A 27,393-nucleotide genomic window follows, 5' to 3' on the forward strand; every position below is an offset into this window, starting at 1 on the left:
CCTGGCCACAAGTGATCCACCCACCTCAGCCTCCCAAAGTGCTGGGATTACAGGCGTAAGCCACTGTGCCCAGCCTATATTTCTTATTATATCACAATACACAAGAGAGTATCATCATCATCATCATCATCATCATCATCATCATCAACATCATTTTTATCATGAATGAATATTGGATTTTGTCAAATGCCTTTTGTACAGCTATTGAGGTAATCACCATATTATTTTTCTTTCTCAGCCTTTGTGAATTACACTGATTGATTTTTAAATGTTATACCAAACTTACATTTATGTGATAAACCCCAGTTGGTAATGAAGTACTATTTGTGCATGTGTGTGTGTGTGTGAGACAGAGTCTTGCTCTGTCACCCAGGCTGGAGTGCAGTGGTGCAACCTCCACCTCCTGGGTTCAAGCAATTCTCCTGCCTCAGCCTCCCATGTAGCTGGGATTACGGGCATGCGCCACCACACCCGGCTAATTTTTGTATTTTTTGTAGTAGAGACAGGGTTTTGCCATGTTGGCCAGGCTGGTCTCAAAGTCCTGACCTTGGGTGATCCGCCCGCCTTGGCCTCCCAAAGTGCTAAGATTACAGGCAGGAGCCACCGCGCCCAGCCTTGAAGTACTGTTTTTTAAAGTGTATTGTTGTACTTAAATTTGCTTGAATTTTCTTAGAAATGTTTCTGTCTATATTCATGAGAGACATTGGTCTGTAGTTTTCTTGTTATGTCTTCTTTTTTTATTTGGGTAATGCTGGTTTCATAGGATGAGTTGAGAAATATTGCTGCTTCTTTAGCTTTTCTGGAAGAGTTTGTGTAGAATTGGTAATATTTCTTTAAATATTTCTCGAGTTCACCAGTGAAGCTATCCGGACCTGGAGTTTTCTTTGTGAAAGGTTTATTTTTTGTTTATTCAGAGACAGGGTCTCACTCTGTTGCCCAGGATAGAGTGCAGTGGTGCAGTCACGGCTCACTGCAGCCTCAAAATGCTGGGCTCAAGTGATCCTCCCACCTCAGCTTCCCAAATAGCTGGGACTACAGGCATATACCAGCACACATGGCTAATTTTTCTTTTTTCTTTTTTTTCTTTTTCTTTTTTTTTTTTTGTAGAGACGGGGTCTCATTTTGTTGCCCAGGCTGGCCTCAAACTCTTGGGCTCAAGCAGTCCTCTTGCCTTGGCCTCTCAATGTGCTGGTATTACAGTGTGAGCCATCATATATGGCCTGTGAAAGGTTTTTAACTACAGGCCAGGCACGGTGTGGCTCATGACTGTAATCCCAACACTTCGGTAGGCCAAGGCGGGCAGATTACAAGGTCAGGAGTTTGAGACCAATCTGGCAAGCATGGTGAAACCCCGTCTCTACTACAAAAAATACAAAAATTAGCCAGGCATTGTGGCGTGCACCTGTAATCCTACTACTTGGGAGGCTGAGGCAGGAGAATTGCTTGAACCCAGGAGGCAGAGGTTGCAGGGAGCTGAGATCACACCATTGCACTCCAGCCTGGGCGACAGAGCAAGACTCCATCTCAAAAATAAATAAATAAATAAACAAACAAATAGTTTTTAACTACAAATTAAATTAAATAAAGGTAACATGGCTACTTAGGTTATCTATTTCTTTTTGAGTGAGCATGGTTTGTGTCTTTGAAGGAATATGTACATTTCACGTAAGTCATCAAATTTGTTGGCATAAACTTCCTTTATTATCCTTTTTTTTAGACGGGGTCTTGCTCTGTTCTGTCACCCAGACTGGAGTGAAGTGGAGCAATCTCGGCTCACTGCAATCTCGGCCACCCAGGTTCAAGCGAATTCTCATTCCTCAGCCTCTCGTGTAGCTGGGACTACAGGTGCTACGCCTGGCTAATTTTTGTATTTTTTTAGGAGAGTCGGAGTTTCACCATGTTGGCCAGGCTGGTCTCTCAAACTGCTGACCTCAAGTGATCCCCCCACCTCGGTCACCCAAAGTGCTGGGATTACAGGCATGAGCCACCACGCCTGGCCCCTTTATTATCCTTTTAATATTTATGGGATGTATAGTGATTTCCCCTCTCTCATTCCTGGTACTGTTTTTGTGTGTGTGTTTTCTCCCTCTCTTAATTTTTCTGATCATCTATCTGTCTGGAAGTCTACAAACTGTATTGAATTTCTCAAAGATCTAGCTTTTTAGCTCCATTTTTTATGTTTTCTATTTTATTTTTGCTCTTGTCTTTGTTATTTCCTAACTGCATACTTCGGGTTTATTTTGCTCTTCGTTTTCTAGCTTTTTAAGATAGAAGCTTACGTCATTAATTTGAAGTCTTTTTTCTAATATAAACATTTAGTACTCTGAGCTTTTCTCTACTGCTTTAGCTGCATTCCACAACTTTGAAATGTTGTTTCATTTTCATTCAGTACAAAATGCTAATTTTTCTTTTTTTTTTTTTCAGACAGAGTCTCGCTCTGTCACCCAGGCTGGAGTGCAGTGGCATGATCTCGGCTCACTGCAACCTCCGCCTTCCAGGTTCAAGCGATTCTCCTGCCTCAGCCTCCTGAGTAGCCGGGATTACAGGTGCCTGCCACCACGCCTGGCTAATTTTGGTATTTTTAGTAGAGATGGGGTTTCACCATGTTGGCCAGGCTGGTCTTGAACTCCTTACCTCAAGTGATCTGCCCACCTCGGCCTCCCAAAGTGCTGGGATTACATACCTGGCCTCTATGACTTACTTTTTTTTGCTCAACATTGTTTTTGTGATTTATCCACATTGATGTATATAGCTGTAATTCATTCATTTTCCACGACTGCATACAATTCTGTTCAAAGTATATGGATAGGCCACAATTCTTCTACTGACAGACATTTGGACTGTTTCCAATTATTTTGCTATAATAAATAATGCTGCAATGGAGAATTTCAAATGCAGCTTCTGGTGCACATATATGAGTTTCTCTAAACTATATACCATGAGTGAAATTACATGCACATCTTCAAAACATATCATTTTTCTTCATTTAACTTTGATTCAGTTTTTAATAATTCTCCCTAATCCCTCTTAGTGACTGCATGTTATCTCATCAAGTATATGCACTAAACTACATCTCTATTCTTTTTTTTTTTTTTTTTTTTTTTGAGAAGGAGTCTCACTCTGTCTCCCAGGCTGGAGTACAATGGCACGATCTCGGCTCACTGCAACCTCCGCCTCTCAGGTTCAAGCCATTCTCCTGCCTCAGCCTCCCAAGTAGCTGAGATTATAAGCATGCACCACCAGACCCGACTAATTTTTGTATTTTTAGTAGAGACGGGGTTTCGCCATGTTGGTCAGGCTAGTCTCGAACTCCTGACCTCAAGTGATCCACCCGCCTCAGCCTCCTAAAGTACTGGGATTACAGGTGTGAGCCACCGTGCCAGCCTACATCTCTGTTCTTGAACATCTAGAATTTATTCCCAATTTTTGAAACTTTATACACCAGTCTGAAAAAAAATTTTGTGAAGTCTCTGCTTTTTAGGTCATTTCCTTATGAAGATTTCCTAGAAGTGGACTTCCTGAAATAAAGACCAATTTACCAGTTGTGCCAATTTACATTCAGTGGGAGGATTTTGATTGCTGAAAAACGAAGTAATAATCCTTCAATTAGTTGTTTATCCTTTGGGGATCATGTATCTTTTTTTTTTTTTTTTTTTTTTGAGACAGAGTCTCGCTCTGTCACCCAAGCTGGAGTGCACTGGCACAAACTCGGCTCACTGCAAACTCCGCCTCCCAGGTTCAAGCAATTCTCCTGCCTCAGCCCCCTGAGTAAGTGAGATCACAGGCGCCTGCCACCATGCCTGGCTTAATTTTGTATTTTAGTAGAGATGGGGTTTCCCCATGTTGGCCAGGCTGGTCTCTAACTCCTGACCGCAGGTGATCCACCCACCTCGGTCTCCCAAAATGCTGGGATTACAGGCGTGAGCCACTGCGCCGGGCCGATCATGGATCCTTTTGAGACAATGATTAAAGTATGGGTCTTCTCTCCAGAAAAAAAGAAACACAATTGCAACAATAAACAAAACAGCATGAAATTTCAAGGGTTTCTGAGAACCTCTGAAGCCTATGTAAAATTGACACCTCTCTTGAATAAGAAATATTATCCTATCCACTGAATAGAAGTTTTCTTGCCATACTTCAACAAATAAGTTCACATACCAACTCTTGTATTGTCAACTACCTTTTGTACATAAACCATCACTTACTGAGCACCCACAATGTACCAGCAACATGCCAGATGCCAGAGGCAGAAGAATAAACGCTCCTGATTTCAAGGAATACAGAGTTCACTGGGGAAGGCACAAACTAACAAGTATTTATAATAAAATATGTGCAGTAGTAGAAGTATTCATTAGGCAAAATGGAGGTACAAATTTAAGAATTGATCAACTTGCCTTTATCAAAGGTTTGCAAAGAATGAGCATTCTCAAGGATATTATAGGTAGGGGAAGCAGTCACCAGCAAAGGGAGGAAGACATCATATAACCTGGCATATGTAGGAAATTGTATGAGTTTAACATGGTTGAATTGGAATAGTAATTAACATGGGAAGAGCTGAGACTTTTCCTTCTTTGGGTCAAAGATTGAAAGAACCAATACTGACATATACAATTTCAGCAGTTTGTCTGACAACACAAAGGAAACCACAAAAGAAGATTTCCTCCCAAATACTTTTTTTATTACCCAAACCTACTCTTATTACATACAAAGAAAACATTTTGCCTGTTTTCTTTTGCAACTGTTTGAAGTGCAGTGTTCCATTCAACAGACAAGGTTTAAAATCTACTTATTGTTAATACAAACAAGCAGCACATTGTAAATTTAACATTGTCTGATGGCTTTCATTTTGTACAGAGAAGTACTAGAAAGCCTGTACAATTACTACAATAATTCCTCATAAAATTGCCTTGAAAGACTAACTTAATAGGTAAAACTACAATTTTAACATTGATTTAGATAGAATGTTGATTTTCAGCCTGTCAACACTCCTAATGCTATCATCTCATGAAAAACGTTTTTAATTCAGCTTAACTTTTAAAATATAAGTAAGCACACTGTTACTTTGAAGTTACTGACTTAATTATAATGGAGCATGTGGAATTTTTTTAAAACATAGATGTCTTATACTCCTATGGAAAATGAATACAACCAGTTTTGATAATGCAACCTCGCAAATGTCCTTACTTGTTTGTATATATATACTTTCTCTTGAAACTGTAATTTGTTTAGATTTCTGCCATGCTTATTCTTTTCCCTTAATACCCAATTCATATACATCACAGAACCACATGTATAAACATAAGGTGTTATTATAAAGTGATAAAACCTGTTTTCTTGTGTGGCTAGAAAAGAAAGAAAAAATAGAGTTTAAAAATTTAAATGTTAACCAACTGAAGTTGAATAAAACAGTTTAAGTTTATAAAGCTCTCAGCACAAAGAAATGCCTGACTTTTTCTTTTCTTTTTTTTCAAATAAAGGAATCTCTCAGATGGCATCCCATTAATACCATCTAGCTTTGTTAAAATACAGGTTCTTCAAGAGTAGCTTAAAATATTAAAAAGATGTACTCTCATTACAAGTTACCTAATAAACAGGTAGAATATGGTTTCTCTTCAGATTTCTACCAAAGAAAGGAAATTCTTTATATGTGTGACAAAGAAATCCAAAGCGAGCAAGTTTTCTCTATAAAATCCGATGGATGTCAGAGGGAATAGGCAAAAGCACAAACAAAAATATATGTTAATATATTTTCTTCTCAGGTTTTGTTTTCCTCTAAGAGAGGGAATCTTCTTCATGGATTTTTTCCCCCCAAGAAAGTAGAAAACATTCTTTAAATGAACTTAAACAAAATACATGGCCAATAAATGAAGAGTTCAAAGATTTTTATGAAGTGGGCTGAAAATAAATGATCCTTGGCATGTATTTGAAGACATCAAACAACTCTGACCACATAAAAAAGTAAACAACAAATCTACAATAGGTACAAATTATATACATTTATTTTTAATAATTTTAAATAACACTCTTGTATAAATTCTTTCATATATTCAAATCATACACAAATTTAGAAATGCATGATGAAGCCTAGTACAGCATATGTATGAGACACGTTTTTTAAAGTTTGTGTTAGAATTTTAGTGACATAAATACAAGTTTAATGTTTCAGAAACATTCCCTAATTGCTTGGGCTATAATTTAATGTATTATAGAGTGCTTATGCCTAGCATTACAACTTGACTTTAAATCATTTAGCTTTTGGACTAACTTAGATCTGAAGCCCTGGGCTTACTTTCTAGGGCTGCTGCTGCAGTTATTGCGTATGCATAAGTAACAAGAAAGATTCCCAAATTGCCTTTGAGCAAACATCATTCAACCACTGACATTTTAATGATCTATAACCTTTAGGCCGTTTGATATTATTTGACTTCTTCAGATGTATGCGTGTATTCTTCCTGCCTTTCCCTTTGGCATAGACACTGGCTCAGGGTTAAACAGAAAAATGCAATAACCTTCCCTTACTCCCCCGCACACGCCAAATTTATTTTAGCTCCCAAACTCCTCACTATCAAGAAGAGTGTAACAGACCAAAGGTTCTTTGTGGATGAAGCCAGAAATGCTTTTCTTGCTGTAGTAGGTTACACTGGGTTGCTTTTTACTTCTCTGAACTTTTTGTCAGAGAGCTTGCCTTGAGATGTGGAAATTCAATTCCTACCCACATAGCCCAAAATATAGGAACCAGGGATGTTCATTATAAGTGGTGTTATGTTCACCAAGCATCCTAAAAAGTGTAGGACCGAGGTCAATGATCTAATAACGCCGTTCCAATCAAAGCTGTCAAGAGGAAGTATTGTTGCTTTAGTTTTCTCCTCCCAAAACAGCACTTAAAGGGCTAAATATCCTGATGGCACTCAGCTGACCAAAATAAACTAGTAGGTCAGTAAATATTGCTTTAATGGTCAATTTACCTGGGAATATTGGCGCTAGAAAATAGTGATATAATTTGAGGTGTCTACAAATGTTGTCTAAAAAGCCTCTCTCCTCTCATCCCATGTTTCCTCTGTTCTCTACTCTTAAAATCTAGGTATCACTGGGAAGAGTAACGCACTAGGCCCACAGGACCTTAGTATTAATATAAATGAGCTTTAGTTTTCAAATGTCATTTTTTTCTCTATAACTGGAGAAATTCCATTAATAAAAGAACCCTAGGGGATAGAGGGCAGAGGGAGCGAGAGGGGAGTAAGGGAGGACACGGACATACTTAACACTACCTAGGGCACCTAACCATCAGAAATGCATAGGCGCTTACTAAAATAAATTAATGAAGATAAAAGCATCGCTTAATGGCAGTATCTGTAATTTCCAAATAAGATTCACATCAGTGCTATCTTATTCAAAAATAAACACATTTCCAATCCTTACACAAACATTCTCCCAATATTAGGCTTTTTTTTTCCTTTTTTTTGAGACAGAGTCTTGCTCTGTCGCCCAGGCTGCAGTGAAATGGCGCCATCTTGGCTCACTGTAACCTCTGCCTCCCGGGTTCAAGTGATTCTCCTGCCTCAGCCTCCCAAGTAGCTGAGACTACAGGCACGTACACTTAGCTAATTTTTGTGTTTTTAGTAGAGACGGGGTTTCGCCATGTTGACCAGGCTGGTCTCGAACACCTGACCTTGTGATCCACCCGCCTCGGCCTCCCAAAGTGCTGGGATTACAGGCGTGAGCCACCGCACCCGGCCCAAAATTAGGCTTTCTAAAGGACTGATGGCATCCTGCTGCCAGATGCCACAGTTTATGGGGCTCATGCCTTTAGAGGAAAGAACATTGTGCAGTGCATCCCATACTAGTTTCCTAGAATGATTTCAGTGGTAGATTACTTCCTGATTGATTTATATTTTAAAGCAAATTATTTCCAGAATCAAAAAGCTAGAGACATTAGAGGATATTATTTAAAACAAATTTTAAGACTTTTTTTCCCATTGAGAAAAATTATAACCATGATCTAGGAGCCATTAACAAGTATTTAAAGGTAAACTTTCTTTGTGATTCAATTTTTCAATACCTTTTAAGGTCTGTTTCAAGGAATTTCTACATGGTTAAAATCCTCTTAGACTCCAACAAACCTCCTTTCTCTATTGGTTTAACTTCTGTTTAATAAATGTTCACTTCTCACCACCTTTAATCCTGACCTTTTTTTGGGGGGTGGGGGGCGGTTATCTGGGAGAAAGACAGGTATGCCATTTTGCACAATTTCTTAGAATTGTGCAGTCTGTACACACATATGCAGCAACTGCTAGGGAAAGCAAATTTTCCCTCCCTGCTTGGAGAGATGAGTTCACCTTAATGAAGCACAAACTGGCAGTTTTGTTTTCTAATCACTAATACTAGCTTCAGATAGTAAATCTTCTTGTGTTCTTTTCACTAAGTGCTTCATAGCTGTATGGCCCTGTATTGCTCCTGATATTTAAAAAAAATTAAAAACATCCACAAGTAGAACTCTTCCTCCCAGCTTTCTTGTGTCCATGGCTAGGCAATTTCTGCATATAGTTGAAAAAACATGTGCTTTAGAGTTAGGAGCCCTGATTCCAAGCCTAATAATCACACACATTGTATAGCCTTGAACAAGATATTTAGCTCCTCTGTGCCTCAGTCTTTTCATCTATAAAATGGGGACAACAATTACTTCCTCAGGGGGCTATGGTGTGGAAGAGAGGACACACATATGGAAAAGTGCTTTGCAAACTACAAAGGGCTATAGAAAAACTAAGTAATTTTCATATAATGTAATATAATGTAACCTCTATTCTTCTGAGCAATGGCCAAATATGCAAAGCACCCTCAGATTACCAGAAGTAGATTATTTGCTTGTACTCCCTCCAGAACATCATCTCCAAACCCTGAGAACAACTTAGGGGTCTCCTATAAAGGGATGACCAAGTTCTAGGTTTTTCTCTAGGGAAGTTAGGCAAAGGGGTCAGCTTGGATTTCCTAGGTCTAATCTAATAAGAAGTTTTTATTTTTTTTCTAACCACTTCACAGTTCACTGTTCCTCCTAATAAGTTATATTTAACATCTGACCACCTTTCCCACCCACCTTGCTTAACCCAAAATGTCAATATCATAATAAACGAGAGCAACAGTAGTTGGCCTCTAGGAAAAAACTGCATCAAAAAGCAAGAACTAACTATACACACCCATCTACAAAGCTACTCATTAACCAGACAGGAAGACAATGGAAGAACTATAGCACTGCAGGGAGATGGCACATACCTCATGGCAAATGAGTGACAGGCTATGTTCACATGTAGGAGATTTTTTATTTGGGGGGAGGGAGGATTATAAATATTTCACAGGCATGAAAACTACAGATCCCAAGTAATATGATGGCTTTTCTCTTGGAACTAAAATATTTCTATCCTTTGGAAGACTATCTTTTACATTCAAGAAAAACATTTTTTAATGAGGATATGTTTTATATTAATCTATGTAAAATATATAGGGTGGCTAGTGTCTAATTAGATTAATGTTTTTTAAGAATGCATCCTATGTCCCAGCTTAACGATTATTGACTTCAAAATCTATTGCTTGAATCATAGTAAGTCAAAGAGCATATAACTCTACTTTTAGACTGAGAAAGGAAAGAAAGATTAGAAACATTCGACCTCTTATAAATTTCAGCAATGTCCTCAAGAAGGACTAAAAATGACTGATGCTCACCAGAGTCCCAGCTCTAGCAATATTGCCATCTATTTTACAGTATTTTAAGCAATCCCCATATTTTTCTTTTTACAACACCATTAACTGCTGTACAAATAAATTCCCGATGATAAAATATGACATGATTTTTTTTTTACAAATAGATACAAATACAATGTCGACCAGATATGCTACATTAACTATGTACACCTTATTTCTCTAGAGGCAGGAATATTCCTTATTTTTAGACAATTTATCATTTACACTGAGACCCTGAGGAGGACCATCAGCCTCCTGCTCCCCAATGCTGCCTTCCTCCCTTAGAAGCTTATCCTGTGCTTTCAACTCATCACTGAGCAAGAATCCTGGGAGGAAAAAACCAAGCCCTTCTGAAGATCTTGGGACTTTTCTACCCCTGTTCTAGAAACAATCAAGATTATTTATTGTGATACAGCCTAGAAACAAGCTTTTCCTCAATGATGTCCTTTTGTATAGTAAAATGAATATAATCCCTGACCCTGTTTTAAAAAAAATGTTTCAGGAATGGAGATGAAGTCTTCCAGCTGTCTTTTCCCCCTCCACATCCATCATCTTGTTACTACTGGCTTGGTGAACACTTCCCCAGGAGTCTATCTGGAGGTCAAAGTGGTTTTGGGCTGCACTATGGGGTTCAGCTTTTCCATACTCCCACGTGGTTTGGTACAAAAATATACTTTACTTCAAGTCCTAATGACAGTGAACGCTTCAGATCTTCATGGGAAAACTAAGAGCAATAGATAGGCTAAGCGCATTACAAATTTGTACCTGAAAATTTCAGATGCACTATTTGCCTTTGCTTTCTCAGCAAACTCTAGCCAGGCTTTGTCTGGCCCAGGGGCTGATGCTGTCTTAGTAAGCACTGTGGTTTAACAATTCAGAACAGTTCTAGCTCCTTAGGCTTTGTAGTTATGTATGGGTGTCGTCAGGGTCAGCTGCCCATTGGGAGCCACTTCATTGCCATCATCTTCCAACAATCCCGAAACATCTGCATTGGGAATGCTGTCATGGTAGCTGCTGAAACTGATATTGTCTTCTTTCAGCTCGATGGTCCAAAAGGGGGCATTGAGTTTCCGGTTTTGGTACTCGCGGTACATATATACAGCCCCCACAAATCCCATTAGCAGCACCACAACAATGATGATGACTGTCAAAATGATGATGTTAAATTGGGTCCATGATACATCAGCTAAAGCTGAAGTGCTGTTTTCAGAAGTGCTTACTGAAAAGATAGTCTGCAGGGTTGTAGGGGTAAAAGTACTATTTATAACAGGGGTGGGCACTGATGTGGTCAAAGAGGCATTGGAAACCAAAATGGTAGAACCTTCAGGTGTTGGAACAATAACTTCTGAAAATAAAAACAGAGAATGAAATGTAAAAGACAAAATTATCTAGTTTTGAGAAACAATAAAAGAAATACGCATGGGAGTGAATGTTGATGTAGGATGTTGACATGATATTCTGCTTTAAGGTAATGCAAGTTAAAAATAATGTTTAAAGAAATATAGTGATAAGGGTAAGAATCAGGGTCTAGAAAGCCAGATTATTACATCTATGGCTGTTTTCCAATACGTATAGTATCTACATTAAAATCTTTGTGCCGGGCCTGGTGGCTCACACCTGTAATCCCAGCACTTTGGGAGGCCGAGGGGGGTGGATCACGAAGTCAGGAGTTCAAGACCAGCCTGGCCAAGATGGTGAAACTCTGTCTCTACTGAAAATACAAAAATTTAGCTGGGCGTGGTGGCAGGTGCCTGTAATCCCAGCTACTCGAGAGGCTGAAGCAGAGAACTGTTTGAACCTGGGAGGCGGAGGTTGCAGTGAGCTGAGATCATGCTACTGCACTCCAGCCTGGGTGACACAGCAAGACTCTGTCTCAAAAAAAAAAAAATCTTTGGGAAAATACCAGTGTTGGAGTTTTCCATTCTTATTTACTCTTAGATAAAATCATACAAATTCCTGCAAAGGCAGTAAATTTGTCACTACTGAGCTCTAAATCACATAGTTAAAAGTAACAGGGATATATGGCAATCATTTGAACAAAAATAAGTCTAACAAGTCTGATGGCATTTCATAAAGGTAAAATAATTATCTGCAAAGGAGGTGTAGGGAAAACTATACCTCTAGTTATGTCTGAGAAACAAATTTTAAATGTCTGAGGCTGACGTCAGCCAAGAGAGAAAACAGCTTTCCTTAATTCCATGTGTAGGAATTCTTCCTTTGTGTAGATTACAGCTACTTTATAATTTAGGTATTATACTTTGTATTTCTAATGGCAGCATAGTTTGGTGGAAGGACTAAAGGCTTTGGAATCAAACAGAAGTGTGTGGCTATAGATAAGTAAATTTTTTTAAAGCTCAGTTTCCTTATCTGTAAAATGTGAATAATAACATCAACTTTGCAGAGTTCTTGGGAAGGATTAAATGAAATAATATACTACACAGCATTATCACATTTAATGCTTACAGTGCTTGGCATATAGTAGGTACTCAATAAAAGTATTACTATTATTATTATAATTCTTCACCATGAAAGCCATATCAATTTATTCTAAAAAGAGGCAAAGTTTATATATATTACCTAATAGCTAATAAGAAAAATCATCAGTTCTGTCAGCTAACTATGGACAAAGTGTGCCTCCCAAATAGGTAAGAGAACTGAGTAGCAGCATCTCTAGCTAGTAATAGGGTTCAATCTGAATCTTTCTGCCTTGATCACAACAGTATAAAGATATCAAGAAAATGGCAGAAAGATGACACTTGCCACAGACCAACTGTTTATCAGCCTCATGTTCAGCACGTTAGAATATCAAAGAGTGGTTTGTAGAACAGCATGGTCCAATCTCTCTGTGACCTAATAAACCCTCAATATCCGAACTCATCCTGAATTCATAATCATTAATTTTTAATTACTGAGCTTTCCTATAAGAAATATTTTGCCATGTGAATAACTTTTGCTTTTAAAAATCAAAAGGAATATTATTATTTCCTCCATTGTACGTGGGGAAACTTAGGCCCAAAGTTAGGACAGATGCTAGAATGAACTCCAGCTTCTCAGCTGGAACTTCTAACCAGATTAGATGTCCCTACTTCAAAAGACCTTTGATGATCCCTCAAAGTGATGAGAATAAAGGAAGCAAAGAATAAAAGAAATGATAGGATTCTTAAATTATTCACATAAAAATAAAAATAGATGAAGAGAAAAATGTGAGAACATTTTGTCTCACTGTCGCAATGACTTTGTCTTGGTCCTCAAATTTCTGGAGTTGACTGTGGAGTGTCAGAAGAGCAGCAGGAATGGAAGGAAACCTCTTTAGGCAAATATCTATCAAAATCTATTTCCAGAAACTCCTCTGGTAGGGTTGGAAGGTTTTACAAAGCCTTCCATTTTTCACTGCTAGGTTTAGATATTAAATTTACAATCACTTAGGTGAAGTTTTACCTTTCTTGATGCAATTTCCCTCGAGGTCTTGAACATAACCTTCTAGGCAGTTCTCACACCAAAACCCAGTGGTGTTATGGAGGCAGTTGATGCACTCACCACTCTCGGGCTTACAAATCTTTGGAGTTTTAACTGGGTCCACATGGCCGTGACATTGGCACTTTCTACAGATGCTGTCAAAATTGTAATAGCCATTTTCACATTTATTGCAGTTCGGGCCTATGTAACCATCTTTACACTGGTCACATTCAGGTTCCAATTCACTCGATTCTAAAAGAGAGAATGCCAAAAGTTTAGTACAGTCTGAAGCTACAATTAAAAATGCAAAACAACTACTAGTCCTTAAAAAGATTTATAATCCCAGAACTTTGGAGGCCAAGGTGGAAGGATCGCTTGAGCCCAGGAGTTTGAGACCAGCCTGGGCAACATGATGAGACTCTGTCTATAATTTGTTTTTTATAAACCTTCCCTACGGTCTCCTCTCTAGAGACATATAATAATCTCTATTAATTAATTAAACTAATAATCTATAATCTATTTACTAATTTTCCAGCTTATTGTAGGAATGATGGGGCCATCCAGAGAACCTATTCAGGTAGAGAGCAAAATAAGTGGCTTACATAAGGAGTCTGAATGATTATGATGGGTTGGCACTCTCATAATTGTGTTATTCCCTTCTTTTTATAGATGACAGATTGGATAAAATATTGTTTTAACAAAAACTTCCTCCATCCCTCCCATACTTAAATGTTGGTACTCCGCAGACTTCTATTCTTGGTTTCTTTCTCTTCTCTGCTCATTTTCCATGGGTGGCCTCATCCACTGACATCATCAACAATTCCAACATGTGTATCTCTAGTCTACATCTCTGTCCTAAATTCCAAACTATATACTAACTTCCTGTACACCTGGATCCACAAACATCTCAAACTTAACATGTACAACACTGTCCTCAGTATCTTCCCTTCCTGAGTCCTGTCTTCCTTCAATGTTCCCTAGATCTCAGTGAATGGTACCAACATCTACCCACTTGCATAAGCCAAAACACTGAGAATCATCTCTCAGTCCTCCTTCTCCCTGTCCCTTCTAAGCAGTTATCAATTCATATCAATTGTACCTGATTAAAGTCTTTCCAATCCACAGATGTCTCTTTCCATTCCCACTGGAGTGATCTCAGATTAAGCCTTCATCATTTCTCACCTAGATTATTGTAGCTACTTCCTCATGGTTCTTTTGATCACAATGCACCCCTACATTCACTTTGAACTTCAAAGTAAATAAGAATATGTTACTTCTCTAGAGAAATCTCTTCAATGGTTCCCTAACTCCTTCAGGATTAAGTGAAAATGTAATAGAATTTTTAGCACTTTTCATAATCTGACCTCTGCCTACTTCTCTCAACTTTTCTCTCTTCACTTCACACTCCACCACCTGCTAAGGTTCAGGCACATTAAATGGCTTAAAAGAACTCCCAAATACTGCCTGCTTTCTTCTCTCTGAGGTTTTGTACATACTACTTTCTCTGCATGTGACATCCTCTTGTCTCTCTCTTTCTAGTTCAGTTAGCAAATTCAATCTGTAGGAATTAACTCAGGTATCACTTCTTCTCAGAAGCACAAAAGTTTTCCTTGATTCCCTCAGTTTGGGATAGGGTTAGTCTATGCTTAACTGTAACACATGTCATTTGAAATTGTAATTACCTAGTTACTTGTGTGTTTCTCCCATTAAACTATGAGCTATTTGACATTTTTCTGTCTTTATCGCCAATGTTTAGCACAGTGCCTAAAACATAGCATGTATTCAATATATATCTACTGAGTAATTTCACTTTAGGCAGTAGGAACATAACAACTCATACGTATCTGTTTCTTTTTTTATTCTTCATAGAATTTCAATTCTGGATTCTTAATTATATTTAATAAATAATTTTTAATAATCAACAAATCATCTTTTAAATCTGCTAGATAGATTAGTTCTTTTCTTAGAATTTACTATTATAATTACACTAACAGGATCACTCTGTTATCTAAACACAGACTAATGTTATTATAGCAGGAATACTTTACAGTGGTCATGAAACTTGTGGCAATGAATCATATTTCTGATGCTCTTCAAGACAAATGAATTCCTTTCATCTTTCGCTTTTACTTTTTAAAGTGGCTTTGAGATATAATTTACATACCATAACATTCAACCATTAAAAGTATACAATTCAATGGTTTTAGTATATTCCCAGAGTGTGCAACTGATAAAGAATTCTAACTTACCACTTACAATCCTAGTGGGTAGTGTGATCTCAAGTAAGTTACTAAACTCTGGGCCTCAGCTTTCCATATTTCAAATAAGGGAATTAAACCAGAAATACTTAGGTTACTTTTAGCAATAAAGGTGGCAGCTGAATTATTCATAACCCATGCAAACAATAATATGCAGGAAAAAAATTCTTAGTGAAAAGGCATATATTCCTTGTTCTCAATGAAGTTACAGCTTACAACAGTACCATATTTTACAGCATTTTTGTACTTCAACAACTATAGCAACAATAATGTAAAGAATTCCTGATGAAATAGACTGAAGGACTGAAATTAAGGTTTGTGAAAGCCTTTCATGCCTGTCATGGGCAGACCAACTGGACCTCAAATATGACATTCAATGTGCCTGCCTGATGTTTCACTCCTTCTGCCTTATACTTTGTTTCTGCCATTCTTAAGTAGTTTCTTGATCAAATAAGCTGTTTTAAGATTTCTGCACCATTGTTCCTATTGATATTTTTATCTGAAATGTCTTTCCTTCTCCTGTCTACCTGCTAAATGCAGACTCCCCAAGACTCAGCTTTTAGGTCACATCCTCTCTGAAGCCATTGCTGATATTCCCCCACTCCAGGTAAAGTAATTATTCCCTCTTGGTGCATCCACTATACATAAATACATGATACTGCACTGCAGTACGAGAGCTTGAGGGACAGGATAATTTCCTACTGGGAGGTATAGAAAAGTCTTTATGAAGCAGGTAACACTTGAACTGGGCCTTGCTGAGAAGGTCACCAACAGGAAAGCAAAAAATTAAACCACAAAATAGAAAAAATATTTATAAATCATATATCTGTTAAGGGACTTGTATCTAGAATATATAAAGAATTATTTCAACTCAATGACAACAAGATAAATGATCCAAATTTTAAATGGGCAAAGGATCTGAATAGATACTTCTCTAAATATATGAATGACCAATAAGCACATAACTAGCCATCAGGAACATGCAACTTAAAACCACAGTGGAATACCACTTCATATCTACTAGGATGGCTATAATTATATAAAGGCAGATAGTAAGTGTTGGTGAAGCTGTGGAAAATTTGGAACCTACATACAGGGTTGGTGAGAATGAGAATGCAAAATGGTGTACTCATTTTGGAAAACAGTCTGACAGTTCCTCAAGAGGATAAACATAGTTACTACAGGACCCAGGAATCCCACTCCTAGGTATACACTGAAGATAAATGAAAACATATGTACATAAAAAAACATGTATACAAATGTTCACAGCAGCATTATTTGTAATAGCTAAAAAGTGGAAACAACACAAATGTCTATCAATTGATGAAGAGAGCAATGAAATGGGGTATAACACAATAATATATTATTTAGTAACAGAAAGGAATGAAGTATTGAGAAATGTTATAACATGAATGAACCGAAAATACTATGCTAAGTGAAAAAAGCCAGACACACAAGGCCAATATTGTATGACTTCATTTATATGAAATGTTCAGAATGGGCAAATCCACAGAGCAGAAAAAGTAGGTTAGTGGTTGCCTAAGGCCAGAGGAAAAGGGAGTAATTGCTAATGATTATAGGATTGTTTTTTAGGTCCTTTTGTTGGGGGAGGTGATGAAAATTTCTAAAATTGATTGTGGTCATGGTTGCAAAACTTTAAGACTATGTACTAAAAAAACTGAATTTTGCATCTTAAATAAATTGTATGAAATGTGAATTATAGCTCAACAAAGCTATTACTTAAACAGACAGGGAGAAAGAAAGAAAGGGAGGAAAAAATTCAAAACAGCACCACCCAGCTAAGCTGCTTCGAAAGTCCTGGTAGAAAATATGTGAAATAATGAATGCTTATTGTTTTAAGCCACTAAATTTTAGTTATTTAGCAATAGATAACTAATATTACATCAGGATTAAATGAGTCAACTACATGTATTAGATTGCAATTAGTCAACATTATTTGGTATCTAGGAGGAACTAATTAGTAAATGTTACCTTGAAATAGGTGAGCAAAAGTTGCTCAGTCTTGAAGTTCCTGTATTAACTCATTATGCAGGTTTTTAGACACTTTAAGTCTCATTCACATATATATATATTTGGATTAGATTATAAATTCCTGGAAAGGAAAACTTTTGCTGTTTTTATAACTCCCTTTCACCTATAGCATCCAGAACTTTATTCATCAATGCAACTTATATCTATTGATAACTGATTTTTTTTTTCCTCTAAAATGAAGAGTTAGAGAAAGGCCTTACTTATAGAGCAGCTGCCTGTAGATGTCACTGCTGAACAAGGGCAGCGAAGACATTCTTTAGTGGCATCAGGACTCTGATAAAATCCTTCTTTACATTCTTCACAGTGATTTCCTTTGCTATTTTCCTGGCAGTTTAAACAAGCACCTAAAAGAAGCAAATTATTTTTAAAAGTTAAAGATTTACCTTGAAAGCCAAGTAACTTTCAAAAATCATGCCTGCAACAAAAAGATCATAAGAAAAAGAAAAACTAATAAAGATTGGATAGAGTTAATTTCTACCCTACCTGATTTCTATACTGCCCATGTCTATGAATTGTGTCCCCTACCAGATTGTAAGCTCCTTAAGGAAAGGTGGGATACAGAATTAGTGGCTCAATAAACCCTTGCTGGTTGATCTGATTACATACCAAAAGTAGCAACTATATGCCAAGGAGAAAATAAAAACAATCCAAATACATATTAACAGAAGAATAGATAAATTGTAGCATTTTCATAAGTGAACTAATCATACATGCATGAACATGCATAAACCTTTTTTTTTTTTTTTTTTAAGAGATGGGGCCTCCCAAGTGGCTGGGACTACAGGAGCATGCCATTACACCCGGCTAATTTTTAAATTATTTTATGAGACAGGATTTCACTGTGTTGTCCAGGTTGATATTGAACTCTCAGCCTCCAGCGATTCTCCTGCGTCGGCCTCCCAAAGTTTTGGGATTACAGGGTGAGCCATTAGATTAGCCACCCAGCCTAAATCTTAAAAAGAATGTTGGTTGAAAAGCAAATTGGAGAATAACACATACAGAAAGAGAATACTTATTAAAATTTAAAAACCACATTAAGCGCGCTAAGCAAATGGATACAGAGTACACTAACCAGATGGATATAAATATGAGGTGAAAATTAAAATGTGGATTGCAAGGGTATAGGGGAATTTTACACTCTGCTTGTCTCTGTGGAGGGAGGGGGGTAAAACAGGACTAGGGAGGAAAAGAGGACCTCAACTTTATTGAAATTTTCTACTTCAAAGATGTAACTATATACATATATATATAAATATGAAGCAAAATGTCATAATAAATAATAAATAATAAAATAAATAATAAATAATAAAATAAATAATAAAAATCTTTATTATTAATAATTCTGGGTGTGAGTGCATGGGTATTTGCTATATTATTCTCCATAGCTTTATATATTTAAAAATTTAAAGTAAAAATAAAAACAATTAATAAAGAAAAGAAGAAAAAAGAAACAAAGTTAGGTTTTGTAATAACACTCCCTTGGCACTCTATTTGTAAGGATGTTCTACAGACATGGAAGCAGCATAACATCTGAAAATAGGAAATGAGAAAGTGTAGCATAATTTACATTCCTTCCTTATGGGGCCAGAAAGATTCAAAGGGACACTCAGAACTACTATTACGGAAATTAGTGAGTAAACTCTACATAGAAATCTAGGAAGATAATGACATTTTACAAAGTAAGCTAACTACAGTTCAATGCTAAAACTATTCATGAAAGTCTTGATTTCTTTTCCTTACTAGTAGAAATATTTTTAAAAGGAGAGAGAGAATAAGGCTGTGAAATAAAATGGTCTCACAACTGAAGCAAAACTTGAAAAAACAAAAGAATGAAAATGTCTTCAACCTACATGTTAAAAAGCTCAATTTATTTTTATTTTTATTTTATTTTGAGACGGAGATCGCTCTGTGGCTTAGGCTAGAGTGCAGTGGCATGATCTCTGCTCACCACTCACTGCAGCCTCTGTCTTCAGGTTCAAGTGATTCTCCTGCCTCAGCTTGCCGAGTACCTGGGATTACAGGCGCACGTCACCACTCACTGCAACCTCTGTCTTCAGGTTCAAGTGATTCTCCTGCCTCAGCTTCCCGAGTACCTGGGATTACAGGCGCATGTCACCACACCCGGCTAATTTTTGTATTTTAGTAGAGATAGGGTTTCACTATGTTGGCCAGGCCGGTCTCAAACTTCTGACCTCAAGTGATGCGCCCATGTAGGCCTCCCTAAGTGTAAATCTCAATTCTTAACTGACAACAGCAAAATTCCCCCAAACTTCATGAATTTATTGTGAAAGATATCTTCAAAAGTTTGTTATATGAACACTTAACATTAAATCAAACTTGTATGTAAATATCATCGTTTTCAATCATGTAATTGTAAAGGCCTGATAGTATTAATGATCTCTTTCCCACATATAACAAAGTAGTATATACTCATGCTGTGGTAGACACTAGGTACTGGCTTCTTTCAGATCTTCTTGTATCATGATCTCTCTTTAGCTATGTATCTTTGTGACAATAAAAAACAGCTGAAAAATACATACTAGGAAACTGGAGTTTTGCTCTAAAAATAAAACAATTTTAAAAGTTAAATTGTTCCTCAGGTTGGACACGTCAAAACCTGCGTTATGTGTGAAATCTGTCTACCTACTCTCCCTCTATTAAAAATGTTCAATACAAAGAATTTTTAAGAGAAAAAGTTCTGATAAAGTGCTAAGCTTTAATATAAAAAATACCTGAAACAAAAAAAAGCTAACAGTTCCACAATAAAATTTGGATGTTCAGGGTAAGATGCAGTCCAATAATAACTCCTTTGTGCATAACTGATGTGACAAGAAAAGGTCATGTTGCTACCCTTTACATACATATATATGCCGGGCACGGTGGCTCACGCCTGTAATCCCAGCACTTTGGGAGGCCAAGGCAGGCGGATCACCTGAGGTCAGGAGTTAGAGACCAGCCTGACCAACACGGTGAAACCCTATCTCTATTAAAAATACAAAATTAGTCAGGTGTGGTGGTGCATGCCTGTAATCCCAGCTACTCAGAAGGATGAGACAGGAGAATCACTTGAACCTGGAAAGCAGAGGTTGTGGTGAGCCAAGATCACACAATTGCACTCCAGGCTGGGCAACAAGAGTGAAACTCCTTTTCAAAAATAATAATAATAATAATAAATAAATAAATATATGTAAACACACACACACACACACACACACACACACACACGTAATCCTTTACTCCTACAGGGCTACTGGGCTTACCTGCTTATTATTTTGGGGCTTTTTACTATTCTAAATAAGACTCCACATGTTTGTCACTACCATAATATAATTCTACTCTCTTAAGCCATTTATACCAGAATATTTTTTCCAGAAGAATTTTTTATTTCTGTTTGTTTTTTGGCTATACCCTGCAATGAGAAATCAATGAGTAGAAAAAAATAACCTTACATGGTAAACAATGCTATCCCAAAAGTAAAAATGAAAGGAAGTTTAAGTATAAAATGTAGCCCAACACAGTGGCGCAAACCTGTAATCCCAGCACTTTGGGAGGTCAATGCAGGCGGATTGCTTGAGCCCCAGAGTTTGAGACCAGCCTGGGCAACAGGGCAAAACCCTGTCTCTACAAAAAACACAAAAATTAGCTGGGTGTGGTGGTGCATGCCTGAGTCCCAGCTATTCGGGGGGCTGAGGTGGGAGGATCGCTTGAGTCTGGAAGGTTGAGGCTGTAGTGAGCTATGATCATGCCACTGCACTCCAGCCGGGGAAACAGAGCGAGACCCTGTCTCAGAAGAAAAAAAAATAAATTAAAAAAAGAATAAAATTCATTGATTCTTAAATATTCATCACTGTTTACATTGCTTTAAGGTGCATATACCTAAAGTACAACTATAGAGAAAGAAAACAAATAAATTAAAGATAGGCCAGACATAAATAACCAAAGTGTTAACAACACTCGTGAGAGGCAACAGCCCTTTCAGAGTTTTTCTCCCTCTAGTCTTCAAATTATCTCTAGTATACATGCATCACTTTTATTTTTTATTATCTTGATTTTTTCTTATTGTAAAATAACACACTAAAATATATCACATACACATTGTAAAATATTTCAAGAACTCAAGCAATTTGAAACACTTCATATATAAATTTAATAATTATTTATTTTTACAATAAAAATAAAGACCGTAAGGTTTAAAACCTATATACGGTAGAAACTAATGATGTGAATTTGCTTTTTTAATAGCTTACAACTCCTCTGTGAGAGGCAACATAGCATTAAAAAAATGGTATGGGGCCGGGCGCGGTGGCTCACGCCTGTAATCCCAGCACTCTGGGAGGCCGAGGCGGTCGGATCACGAGGTCAAGAGATCAAGACCATCCTGGCTAACACGGTGAAACCCCGTCTCTACTAAAAATATAAAAAATTAGCCAGGCATGGTGGCGGGTGCCTGTAGTCCCAGCTACTCGGAAGGCTGAGGCAGGAGAATGGCGTGAACCCGGGAGGTGGAGCTTGCAGTGAGCCGAGATCATGCCACTGCACTCCAGCCTGGGCGACAGAGCGAGACTCCGTCTCAAAAAAAAAAGTAGTATGAGATTTAATGTCAAATTTGTGTTCCATTTCCAGCTGAACTTCTAATAGCTTCTCTGATTTTCACTTTTCTAATCTGTAAAATGGGACAATAATTCTTTGGCTAACTATTTAATATAATGTGAGCGTTTCAAAGGGTGAAAGACTATTCCATAGGACATAATGTTTTCTCTTTATATCTTAATTTCCTCATCTGTAAATTTTAAAAGCTGAACTAGATGAAATCTAAGGTTTCCTTTAAATCTAAAATCTAAGGATCTTTATTTTATGATAAATGATATATAAAAATAAGCTGAAGTTTAACATTGTTCATTATGCTCTGCCTGGAACCCCCCAAAATATAACAGTACTGCCCTAAAACTCACATTCTCATTGCTGAAAGATGGCCAAAGGGTGGATCAAAAGAAAAAGGAATGTTTCCTGAAGATGATTTTTTCATGCTCCTTGACTAAGCATCTCAAAAATCTTTGTAGAAATAACCAAGAAAATAACTAGTCAAAGAAAGGAATGTAGGGCTCCTTTCCAGCCGAATTCAGGGACAAAACATTGAAAACATACACTGTTACCTGCAAAAAGACCTTTCCTTATTCCTTTGTTTATTTTACCATTTCATCATTTATATATAAACCTATCTGAAATACAGTAATGTGCTTTGTTGTAGGAAGAAATGCCTTACCCTCTTTATAGAACAAAAGGCAAGCTTTAACCTGTCAAACTGAAAGAAGGCCAGTATGGAGCCCAGGTTAACAAGGGAGAGAGTAACAGGGCATAAGGTCAGAGAGAAAGGCAGGGCCCAGAAAATGTAAAACCAGATAGGCCACAGAGAGATGTTTGAATTTTATTTATTCCAAAAGGGATGAGAAGCCATTGGAGGACTTAAGCATGAAAATGACATGATCTGGTTTTACATTTTAAAAAGATTGCTCTCGTTGTTATGTGGAGACTAAATGTGGTAGGGTGGGGATGAGAGAATAGGGAGAGAAGAGAGGAGCCTGAAAGGCCAGATGAGACTGTGCCAAAGTAGTTCAAAGAGATGACAGTGGCTTGGGCAAGGGTGATGCAATAAAAGTCATGAGCAGTGGTCAGATTCAGGGTATGTTTTGAAGATAGGGCTGATGGAATATACTGATGAGCTGGATATTTGCAGTAAGAAAAAGGAGAAAAATCAAAAATGACTACTAGGCTTTGGGACTGAGTAACTTGGTGAAATGGATAAAGCAGGCTTAACTTACAAAGTTGAAAAAAAGTTGTTTGGGATGTGTTAGGTATATAACGCCAATTAAAACAAGTGGGTATTTGACTGTTGGATATTTGAGTGTGGAGATCAAGGGAGAAATGTAAATCTGATAATAAGCACATATATAGATGGCATTTAAATTAAATCCAGGGTGAAGGGGGAAAATGAGCTAAAACAAACAAACAAATACAAATTAAATCCAGGGGACTGAATGAGACCACTTAGGGAGAAAGTTTAAATGGCAAAGACAAACTTGACAAGCTCTGAGCCCTGAGGCACTCCAGTGCTTGTAGCTGAACTGAGGAAGATGTAGTAGAACTAATAAGAAGGAAAAGCTGGTTAGGAAGCACAAAAACCAGGAAAGCGTGATACTCTGAAGTAAGTATCATTGGGGAGTAGAGGACTGGTCAACTCAGTCAAGCTGCTCAGGTCAAGTTACTCATCATGGGACACTATGAATACATAAAGGTACATTGGATTTTCAAAGGAAGTATATTATATGAACATAAAGTTCCAGTTTTAAAAATAATATCCCCCCACTTCCATTTTAAGGGAAACGTGCTTAATAAAGAAAATCTAGAAAAATACAGGAGTAAAAAGAGGTAAAAAATCATCCTAGGAAATCTCTCCTTAAGATTTTTAGGCTGGGGTCCATGGCTCAAGCCTGTAATCCAAGGACTTTGGGAGGCCGAGACGAGTGGATCATCTAAGGTCAGGAGTTCAAGATCAGCCTGGCCACCATGGTGAAACCCTGTGTCTACTAAAAATACAAAAATTAGCTGGGCGGTGATGGTGGGCGCCTGTAATCCCAGCTACTTGGGAGGCTGAAGCAGGAGAATCGCTTGAACCCTCAAGGCAGAGGTTGCAGTGAGCCAAGATCGTGCCATGCACTCCAGCCTGGGTGACAGAGCAAGACTCGGTCTCAAAAAAAAAAAAAAAAAAAAAAAAAAAAAAAAAAAAAGATTTTTAGTACTTCTCTTTGTAATCTTTCCTCATTTACAGGGGTTTGGCTTTTGTTTTTTAACTAGTCTAATTATATGGCATATGTCATTTTATACCTTGCTTCTTTCACTTTCTCATATTGCTATATATCATTCTTTAAAACATTTTATCAGCCAGGCACAGTCGCTCACATCTGTAAGCCCACCACTTTAGGAGGCCGAGGCAGGCGGATCACCTGAGGTTAGGAGTTTGAGACCAGCCTGCCCAACATGGCAAAACCCCGTCTCTACTAAAAATACAAAAAATTAGCCGGGCGTGGTGGTGGGCACCTGTAATCCCAGCTACTTGGGAGGCTGAGGCAGGAGAATCGCTTGAACCCAGGAGGCGGAGGTTGCAGTGAGCCGAGATCGCTTCATCATACTCCAGCCTGGGCAACAAGAGTGAAACTCCGTCTCAGAAAAAACAAAACAAAACAAAACATTTTATCGAGAACGTAATAACAGTTACCATTTACTGATTACTTGTGATGGACCAAGCACTATATGAAGGCTGTACAAATGTATTGCATTTAATCTTCATGACAACCCATTAGGCAGTTACTGCTATTATACCAAATTTATAGATGAAGAAACAGATTAAGCAACTTGCTCAAGGTAAGGTCAACATTTGGTTTTCTGTGTTTTTAATAATATACTGCCTAGATAACAGTATTTACTTAATACCCTATTGTGAGAAATTGGGTTGCCTAACTTTTTAAAATTGTAACTACCATTTTGGTGAGCATCTTTGAACATAAGCTTCTTAAGAATTTAGAATTCTCGTCCCTACAAAGGACATGAACTCATCATTTTTTATGGCTGTATAGTATTCCATGGTGTATATGTGTCACATTTTCTTAATCCAGTCTATCACTGTTGGACATGGATGAAATTGGAAATCATCATTCTCAGTAAACTATCACAAGGACAAAAAACCAAACACTGCATGTTCTCACTCATAGATGGGAATTGAACAATGAGAACACATGGATACAGGAAGGGGAACATCACACTCTGGGGACTGTTGTGGGGTGGGGAGAGGGGGAGGGATAGCATTAGGAGATATACCTAATGCTAAATGGCGAGTTAATGGGTGCAGCACACCAGCATGGCACATGTATACATATGTAACTAACCTGCACATTGTGCACATGTACCCTAAAACTTAAAGTATAATAATAATAATAAAAAAAAAAGAATTTAGAATTCTTTCCTTAGAATAGATTCCTGGAAATAGAATTACCAGATCAAAGAACAATTTTTAAGATTTCTAATACTTACTGTCAAATTGCTTTCCAAAATGTTTATCCAAATATATCTTACCACAAAAAAAGAGTACTTTGAAAATCTACTTCAATCTAAAACACAAGGTATAGAAAAACAGTAGAAGGGATGAAAATAGGACTGTGAAAACATAGTAAGTGGCCACCAGAGGGCAACCTTATCACAGCACTGTTGAAAATAAAGTCACTTGACAAGAGTGGTTTTATATAAAGCTTGTAATTTTAAATAAAGTATTTGCACTCCTTCACGCTGGATTCCACTTTTATTATAATTCCAAACAAAGAAACCATTTATTTCTCTCACTACTAGCTGCTTTTAGAAACCATAACCATGAAAAAGAATTATTTTGCCTTAAATTATCTCCAGAGAAAGGACAGGTCAGCACTTACATGACAGTAAAGAGAGTAGCCTCATTGCCTTAAGAAAAATTAAAACTGAGACTCAGCAATGTAGACTGCTTTTCAGTACTGTAAAAGATCTAGGGAGTAATTTGAATCGACTCAGTATAATGAAGTATTCCTGTTGTTACTCAGTATTGAAAATAACCTTTCCTCTGTATGTCTTTCCATTCATTTGTTCATTTATTTGATAAAAATTTAGTGGGCAGTTACTATATGCTAAAGCTCCATGCTAGAGATTGTGTATACAATGGTGAAAAAAAAAGTTCTTGCCCTCATGAGTGAGCCATATGTGACTCAGAATCACAAATAAATATACAATTACAAACTGTGAAAAGTGTTATGAAAAAATACAAGTATATGTGAGAGCATATAATAGGGAAATTACCATTAAGCCTAGAGCATCAGGAAATGCTTTCTAATGAAGTGGCTTTTAATTGACGACCTGAGGGAAGAATATGATTTAATAAGGCAGAGGGGTCAAGGATGGAGGTAGAGGTGGATTAGAAAAACCATTCTTGGCAGAGGAAAGATCATATATGAGAACCCTGGGACCAGGGAACATGCATTGTTTTAGAAATAAAAGCCAGTATGACTGGATCACAGATGTAAAGAAAAAGAATGTCACAAGATAAAACTGGCAAATAGGCAGGGACAAGATCACATAAAAGAAAAAAAATACAATCTCTTCTAAATCAATTTGTTTCACTATAGAGTATTTGAATGAAGAATAAACTTTCAACCGATTTTTCCAGGGTACTTTTGACTTCAAATATTTTGCCACCCTGTTCTCATAAAAACACTTGTACTTGTCAGACTAGTATGTCCTGATTTTTTTGTTTGTTTGTTTGGGGAAAAAAAATGTTTCCAAGGAAGGATACTTAATTCTTACATTTAGGAAAACTAAGATCAGAAGTTAATTGGCTTTAGTTTTTAACGGTTTGACTTAAGTTTGCCTAAATGTGGTTTTCTTTGTTTTTATATAGCTTAGGGTTTGCTGAACTTTCTGAATCTGTCGGTTGATGCCTTTAATCAATTTGGAAAATTCATGGCCATTTTCTCTTCAGATATTACTGGGATCCAGTATCACTTTCCTCTCTTTTTAGATCTCCAATTACATTTATGCTAAACCTTTTGGCTGTGTCCCACATCTTCCCTGCTCTGTTCTTCCCATTATATTTTCTCGAAATGCTTCAGTTTGGATATTTTTAATTGCACTGTATTCAAGTCTTCTAACTTTGTCTTCACTGTGTACAATCTACTGTTAGATTAATGCAATGAGTTATTAATTCACATGTTGTATTTTTCACTTCCAGTTTGTTCATTTGATTTTTTAGAGATTCCAATTTCTATTGAAATTTTGCCTCTCTTCACCTATTTTGTCTGATTTTCCCTCTATTGTATGAAAA

General features: G+C 37.3%; 1 protein-coding gene across 1 annotated transcript in view; it reads right to left on the reverse strand.

The window, feature by feature from the left end:
* Positions 1-4,656: 4,656 nt before the first annotated feature.
* MEGF9 (multiple EGF like domains 9) overlaps positions 4,657-27,393 on the reverse strand; it is a 115,012-nt gene continuing 92,275 nt past the window's right edge. The window contains exons 4-6 of the mRNA XM_024252791.3: positions 17,699-17,842; positions 13,171-13,440; positions 4,657-11,077 (exon numbers count right to left, since the gene is read on the reverse strand). Coding sequence (XP_024108559.3) covers positions 10,626-11,077; positions 13,171-13,440; positions 17,699-17,842 — 866 coding nt within the window. The 3' untranslated portion in view covers positions 4,657-10,625. The remainder of the gene's footprint in view (positions 11,078-13,170; positions 13,441-17,698; positions 17,843-27,393) is intronic.

This window comes from Pongo abelii, chromosome 13 (genome assembly GCF_028885655.2).
Source record: "Pongo abelii isolate AG06213 chromosome 13, NHGRI_mPonAbe1-v2.0_pri, whole genome shotgun sequence".
Lineage (NCBI taxonomy): Eukaryota > Metazoa > Chordata > Mammalia > Primates > Hominidae > Pongo > Pongo abelii.